We start from the raw sequence: 8,627 nt of genomic DNA on the forward strand, positions 1-8,627 counted from the left end.
TATCCAAATCCGTCCCAGTCAACTCTTCCTGTAATCAATGAAGGAGTGGAGGGCTTAGGCACGAAGCTTGAATTTAAAAAAAGGAGAACTGGACTATGATCTGATGAAAGGTCATCCAGGGATTCAACAATGGTTTGAGAGGAGGAGATCTGGGAGGTGATAAATATGTCAAGGATATCCGGCCGTTTTTTTAGGGATGTAGCCCAATAAGTAGGATTTTTGGGCGAGAGGATAGCATATGTATTGGAAGTGGAAACTAGGGATAAGATATTACCACGGTGGTTGGTTGTCAGTTTATACTGAATAAGGAAATTGGCATTATAAAAGAACCTGGTTATGGGCTTAACAAAAACTATGACAAAAAGTGTTATCCTCTTTGGGGATTATCAGATGTTGAACAAATGGAGTAGCTATGTGGGGGGTTATATTATTGTAGTTAAAATTAATATTAAAAGCCAGGTTTAAGAGAGTGAAAATACTCAAGTTCTGTATGGAATATTGTGTCATCCTTGAGATATAAATGAAGTATATTATGAAAATATGATTTGTTAACATTAATTGACTATGGAAGGTTAAGGAGACAAAAATATGCTAGTATGATTTAGTCAAGCTTTTCATTTGTATGCTTGTAAACAATTAATTTCCAACCATTACTCAAATAAGAAAAATTATGTTAAAATCAAGTCAACTTGAACAGTAGAATTACAATATTATACTGAATAAAAAACATAGACATTTATTAACACTCATTTATGGAAATTAAAATTTTGCAATGTTTATGTACATTACTAATGTGAGTTTGTTTATTAAAATACCAATAATCTATTATCTACGAGTTGAAATTTGTATAACATAAATGGAAAATATATAGATCCATATAATAAATTTATTCTATTACGTTTATATAGTGATATTTGTACCACAGCATTTTTACTTAACATAGTAGATATGGCTAAAACTTAGGCAGATGAATTAATGATTAACCAAGCAATTGAATGAAATAAATTTATTGAAACGATTTTTTATTAATGTATCCTAATACATATTTAAAATAAAACCAACTGGAAATAAAACTATTTTAAAATAATATAAATATTTCCAATAGGACTAAAATCACCTGTAAATTAATTTGATAGGGGTAAGAAACATTCCACTAATTGTGGGTAGTTGAACATGAAAGACTTAATTAGCCATAGATATAATATCTGCATTGGAAGATATTTAAAACAGTTACACCAGAGTACTATTTAATAAACCACAATTTGATTATTTTATAAAAATTATATTCCTGTGCAGACATTATAGGATCTTTGGATCAGAAATCCTTGTTAAATCTCCACCAATGTTTCTACTTCCCAGGAAATATTAATTTATTCTTAATAATAAATTTAAAAGCAAGTACATTCCATTCATATATTATAATAGTATTATGATGATTAAACAGTTATCAAATTAAGGCATCATAGTAGAATCAGATTAAGTTATCACATAAGCCTTTGAACACTTGTACAAACCAAGTATGAAAATCAACCTACAATAACAGAGTAGTGCGATGATATATTTCATTGATTTAGAAAGTCTAAAGTACAATCCAAACAATTCTTTGATACTTACCTAATGATTAAAATGGTAATAGCACTAAAAACTCATATTCATGATTTTATAAAAGAAAAATAATCTTTGAGGGACTAGAATAAAATATTGATAAAACTATTAACTTTAATAATTCAATGATTTTCATGGAATAATAAACTTGTAAAAATTACACTAGTTCAACCTATGAAAGCTGTATTTTAAAGTAATGAAGGTGATGAAAAAAATATATTTGTAATTAAATATTACATAGTGAAAATATGGTGATTTGTATTGTTTACAGACTCAAATAGTTATTATTACTGTTTTTTATAACACATTTCTGTTATTACATAAATTAAATTTTTCTTATTTTAATAGTTTCTAGTAGGTAATTATAAAAGAATAAAATGACTGAATTCATAGACCATCTTGTTCCAGTGTGTTTGTTCTTGTTTATATATTTAATTTATTAATTTTTAAAACTTTAACTATAACATTACAATCATTTTAAAAAGAATTAATTACCTGTGAAAAACTTTCACTTTATATTGTCATATACAAATATATACTTATAAATGTATTGTTATGAAATATATTTAAAGATACATGTTTATATTTGATAAGTAAGATTCTAAGCATTTCATAAGAACATGTTACTTTCACACAAAAAAAAATTTGTTAGGAGCTATTTTTATAAATTTTAGCCATTTCTTATTTAGGACTTTTTTTTTTTATATCTTATTGACTAATATTTTCTTTAATTATAAATTATTGTTAATATACCCTTAAAATTAGTTTTTGGAAGACATTGATTTCATTGTGGAAGACTCAGTTTCAATTTAGGGATTAGCATTTGATTAAATGGAAGACTTTCAATTGTTTGAAGGCACAATTTCGTGCAATAAATAATTGATCATTTTCTAATGTATTTTCCATACTTAAATATGTAGCTATACCTTGCAAATGCATATTTATTATGAATTATGTTTGAGAGTGTATAATTTGTTTTTATTTACCATTAGTCAAGTTTAGCCAATTCCCACAAACTCTATAAATGTTTTGATGCACTTATATTGTTTTAATGCAGGTGAATATGTTACTGGCATTTAACCTATCGAGTAAATTACGAATGGAGCCCAATTGAGTTTATGTAATGCTTTAGTAATATGATGGAATGGAGAAATTCAGCATCATCATTTCAAAATATTGCTCAAATATGTGGAAATTTTCTAAACTAGATGAATAATCTAGAATTCAAATGCCTGTTTAGTAGTAGAGTGCCATTCAAATATACCATTAAGAAATATTCAGCCACTTTAAAAAGACAATCCAATTTGAAATGCTTTGATCAATGCTGAACCACTATCATATATTCCTATTGTTGCAAAAAGGAAGCCTAAAAATATTATAAAACAGTTATAGGCCACAGTGGTTACTTCAAGAGTTCCCCCTTTTAGTTTGAGGTAGAAATAGCAGGGCCAAACAAAACTAAGCATTGTCCCAGTAAATGATCCAATAAAGCCCATCAGGATGGCAAAATGGGGAATGGTGACAGCCATCAAAACAGTCAGCATCACCACTACAAGCCTAAAGGCTAAACCCCAAACTTTTAGATTCCCATCAAGATGCCATATGGTTGGAAATACAGTTTCAGGAGGATGGAAAAACCATTTTTCTAATAGTTCACAAGCCGCATAATATGGCAGAGGATAAGACAAAAGTGCTTTTAGGACAAGAAAAACATTTACAAGACCTTTGAAACCTTGAGGGTGAAGGTTGTTAGTTATAACTTGTTGAGTATCATTTTGGAACGTAAGAAAACACACATACCCAAAAAGTGACTTAAATATTGCAGCTGCTATATGAGACATGTCCAACATCCAATTAAACTTGGATCTATCTATGAGGTTACCTTCAAGGGTAGGCAGAAATATTTGTGATGTATAGGAAAATACTATGACTCCCAGGCTTATTGGAAAGTTCTCAAAGTCTAAAGATATCTTAACTTTCGACCAACCCCAATCAGGAAGATACAGAAGACAAAATGCGAAAATGACAGCATTGATTACTAAATGGGACATAGTACACCAGAAACTTAAGGTACTGACATGATGGAGAGATTTTAAGAACGATAAAGGTATAAGGAAGATGCCAGTGAGTAACATCCAGCTTCTGGTATCAATGAAGTCAGGAAATGTTCCTACCATGAGGTCTCCACATACAACTACGTAAAGTATACAAGTCATTAGGAGCTCTATCAGTTGGGCAGAGTTGACGAGAATAGGACCATAGCGTGCGCCAAAACAATCTTTTGCGACAGATACATAAGAATCTCTGGTTCGAACTCGGACGCCAGAAGAGTCCACTTCGTAGAGGCATTCTACAAGGATTTTTCCTGTGAATAAAAAAATAATAAAAACTTTGAAATAATGGCATTGGTAAAATTGTAACTATGTAAATTCTAAAATCATTTACGTCATTATTGCATAGGTATAATAAGACTCCAACTATTTTTTACGAATCATATACACCAGAAAATCAATTTCTATAAGTTAACAAATTTAAAAACTAAAATATAATTTTGCATTTTCAGGTAGAACCCATTATTAATATAATATAAGGCCTATCAAATTACTGGTAACCCTTTAAATTCTTTTCTTTCAAGAGATCAGCCAGGGGTAACGAATAAAATAGTTTAGTTCTTATACTTTGTTAATCTTGACCAATCGCTAGGTATCAGAGAAATTTACAATGTTATGCATCAGAATATCCGTGGACAAATTCTATCCAGGACCATACAAACCGCTGCTGTAACCATTATCAATGTGTGTTAGTTATGGTGAACTAGACAGGTCCAAAGAATGCAACAAGATCAGACAAACAAGTATCAATGAAACCCGGCTAATGATGGACTTAATTTGGAAGACAGGAACTTAATTTTCTTCGATTTTCATAGAATATATATATATATATATTTTGGGAGAGATCAAAGTTATGATTGATACCGCCTTACTTGGTGGTATACAATTCATCCTAAAGATTTCGTGATCACTGAAAAAATCTGCTGTTATAAAGTTATGAGAAATTTGGTTCTGGTTTAACATTGATCATCACCTAGTTTATTTGCTTTCCAGTCGGGGAGACCTATTTTTCAAAAAGGATTCTTCAATGTATGAAATTCATACTAGATATCTTCATGTTTTACCCGCAGATAATTCCCCTACTGCCATTGTCGTTGGAGTTGTAGCCTGAATTAGGACCACATACTCCCTAATCCGACCCGGCTCCTAATGGTATACTTCAGCTCCACCAGTTGGATTAGGTTTGTGTCAGTTCTTGGCTTAGTGGGAGATTGTGCCTCACCCATTCAGGTAGGGACTGCTTATTTTAGCCACCAATTATTACGTTGCACGGGTCGCACCACCTGAAGGTAGAGGACTGTTTGCAGCCCTCATTTTACACTCCCGAACTAATAATTGTCTGCTCAAATTGAACTCAGAGTTTCACTAAAGCCCCAGAAAACCTTTATGGTGCATTTCTTTCCTCCCCTACCTTAAACCAACAAGCTCCACGGACTCTACGGTGTTTCAACAAAAAACTAGGGAAAATTCTCAACCCAAATATCTCATAAACCTCATCCAAATCAAGCGCAATACAGATTTTAATATTCATGATATTCATGATATTCATTTGATCGTTTTATACAATTATTACTGCAAAGTAGTTGACCACCTTTATATCCCAGTCATTAAATTTCTCCCTCTTTTCTATATCATGATAGTTTCCTTTCGAACTTAACCTAAAAATCTAAACATTTTTCTTACTCCCTTGATGCCTCTTGGACCATTTTTCTACTCTTGTATTTGATATCAATGTTTATGGTTTTGAAATAAAAATTTTAATTTTGGATTATTTGATGTATTATACGATTCGTTGCACAAGAGGCGCTGTAATTAAAAACATTTACTAAAAACCTAAGCCAACATGAAACAACTTGTATATACTTGTTTTAGAATATAAAAGTAATATAAACATTTTTAGAATGCTAAGGTAAAACATTCGAGTCCTATTCTAAATCTGACTTATTTCATCTATCAATTACGTAGCTTCAAAATGAAAGTTTTCTCTTACTAAGCTATATCTTAAAACTTAAACCAATAAATTATTATTAGTGAAGTTAGATATCTTAATCTTATAATAGTTAACAGTTAAATATTGATTTGAGAGTCGATTTGGCTACAGCTTGCACAATTTAATTAGAGTTTATTAATTTTTTGTTTTGAGTCATTAAAATAATTATTAAATCAATAAATTATACCTGTATAGCAGCAAATGTGAGCGATACCAATCATAGCGGCGATGGCCCAATAACCACCACGTAGTACAGCAAATGGAAGAGATACGATAAACATGCCCTGAAACGAATCAAGGTATGCAGAAAAATCTGAAAATATATTTTTGTTTATTTGTAATTTATGTACATATCACTCACTTGAATGGCATTTGTAACGTTCCAAGCTGCCTGCCATTCATTGATTTTGTGTTTTGAACCTTCAATCCCGAGCTCTCCCCACGAATCTTCCCGTGATCTCTGACCTATAATAGTATAAATTGTAATGACATAATATTGAACAAACTTAAATTACTTAACTATGAATCTATACCTTCAGTTCCATAGTCGTCCATTTCAGTATCTCTTGGTTTTAATGGAGCTTCCTCTTGTCCTCGAAATTTGCGGAACAACTCGGCACATTGTCCTGCGTCCGGTATTGCGGACCTTACAGTGGCTAGTGCCACATTAATGGCTGCTGAGAGCGGTGGGAAAGTGAACCCATAGAACTGCGTCATCTAGAATGAAGTTTAAAAAATACATTTTAAACTAAATTGAGGTTTGTCATAATGTAATCTCTAAGTTTTAGACCACAGGCCACACTGGCACCATAGTTGTTTCACACTTAGGTAAGGCTTAACATTTATGAAACGAATGTTTTAAAGATTCAGAAACTTTGTTGACATCCCTGAAGTATTTTTAATAGTACAATATGATAAAAACCTAGAGGTGAAAAAACATGAGGTAAGTAAAGGCTTACTTATCTTATATAAATGCTTACATGTATAATGTTATAGATGAGGTCATGATTTTTTTAAAGCTAGTCCATAAATTGGTGAAAACTCCAACAAAAAACTACAAAAGAGATTCTCTAATGCACCTAAAGCTAGTTTCGGTTTTATCACCACAACTAGGTTTACTACAGAGAAATTTAACTGTACAATTAATTCGAAATGAGTTAACTTCGAAGGAGACTGTTGATCTAGCACAATCCACAAGTGAATCGGAATTCTTTACTGCTATTTCGGAATTTTAAAATATTCTGTTATTTCTGATATCTCCTTTGAGTCTTACATTTCTTGTATGCGTATCCTAGGGCGAATATCCTTCAGACGAATTTCTACCCTCTCCCTCACTCCCTCCCCCCACAAAGTTTGGAAACGATACCCACAGTATACTGTATACCAAGGACAAATACTTATATGCGGTGTTAATCCTCTTACAAGACTGTAGGCTTGTGGTTACCTGAGACCCTGCAGACAGTTACCATCGTGCGAGGATCTGAGGCGGACACACCTAGAACTTCCCGATCGAATGTGGTTAGTAGGTTCCACCATGTCTGGTCCTCCTGTCAATTCACTTCCTGTTCAGCTAGTCCGACCTTATAGACTTGGAGCAGGCGACTCAATTAACGAAAGGACTTACTGGTAGAAATCGTTTTAATTTCTATATAGCGCTCATCTGAATCCATGAAAGCCGTAGTTTTCATGTTAATTGTTTTTATAAGTAATTTTAATTGCAAAATTTGACGTGTCATTCAACGATGTCTTCCCTTGTAGTGCACACAAATTGGTCCGGTCAAATGGAAATTTCATGTGGAAAAAATTCAAGTAATAGGATTTTTTGTGTTTCTATATATTTTTTGGGATGCTTAAACTTAATTAGGAGTATTTAAACCAAATTTCCTGTCATGCTCCGAGATATTACGCAATAATTGCCAAATAAAATCAATTTTATTCATAGTACTGAATTTACGAAAAATAGGTAAAGAGCTACAGCAAGTTTAAGATTGAAAAAAATTGTGTACTTGGCAAAATATAGTGTTCTCTTCGGATAACTCATAATTTATACATTTCTGGGCGATACTCACTATATAAAAATTCAAAGAGCATAAAACTTTCTTTAAAGTTTGTCAGATTTACTAGCAGAATCCGTATAATTAGTACCCTATCCTGTTTGAAATGTTTTAGTTAGGTACGTTGGATAAGATTAGAAAATGAATTATATTTTAGCAAGACCACTATCTCTCGGTCTTTACTGTAACTACTAGATGGACAAACTAAATTAAAGATAAGCCATTTGCATAGCCTTCTACTTAAAAAATAAAAGGCACACTTCATATTGCAGAGGGCTAAACATCAACCGAGACGAGCTCAATTCAAGGGTAAGACGCAAAACTGATCCACTAAATATTCACTCTACCACTACCACCGTCTTAGTCGTCAAGAACAAAACCACAGAACATCCTATTCTCATGGAGACAGGAACCTCCATTGCCCCATATACCAGTCCGCACAGGACGGCGCAGAACTCCCTCGGACTTGGACGAACGTGGAAGAAACAATACCCACGATGAAGTCACCTGAGATATAGATATAAACATCCATGAATCTCTTCACTGGACCTCAATCCTAGCTGACGAAGGCAAAATAATATTTAATGCGGATCTCTAAAACTGGTGTGAGCTTCAAGAGCCCATCATTGAGATATTCCACCAGTTTGCTATACACAGGTCACAACAGAAGCAATAATGCTTCAAATCACACAAGCATTCCGCTGACTGCCCGCTCACTCAAGCATCCAACAGCCACAGCGATGCTTCAGTTCAGATAAGTATTCCGCCAACTGGCCTTACATGTCGACAACTGATACAGGACATGCTTCGAAACAAACCAACTTCGACTATACCTTCAGCGGAACACCGAAGTCATCCAGACAACTC

The 8,627-nt window shown here is 32.9% G+C and overlaps 1 protein-coding gene across 1 annotated transcript in view; it reads right to left on the minus strand.

The window, feature by feature from the left end:
* Positions 1–8: 8 nt before the first annotated feature.
* VGAT (vesicular GABA transporter) overlaps positions 9–8,627 on the minus strand; it is a 24,148-nt gene continuing 15,529 nt past the window's right edge. The window contains exons 2-5 of the mRNA XM_014423485.2: positions 6,240–6,423; positions 6,068–6,171; positions 5,894–5,990; positions 9–3,970 (exon numbers count right to left, since the gene is read on the minus strand). Of these exons, the coding sequence (XP_014278971.1) occupies positions 2,892–3,970; positions 5,894–5,990; positions 6,068–6,171; positions 6,240–6,423 (1,464 nt within the window). The 3' untranslated portion in view covers positions 9–2,891. The remainder of the gene's footprint in view (positions 3,971–5,893; positions 5,991–6,067; positions 6,172–6,239; positions 6,424–8,627) is intronic.

This window comes from Halyomorpha halys, unplaced genomic scaffold (assembly GCF_000696795.3).
Source record: "Halyomorpha halys isolate HHAL.00 unplaced genomic scaffold, Hhal_1.1 Scaffold424.1, whole genome shotgun sequence".
NCBI classification, from domain to species: domain Eukaryota; kingdom Metazoa; phylum Arthropoda; class Insecta; order Hemiptera; family Pentatomidae; genus Halyomorpha; species Halyomorpha halys.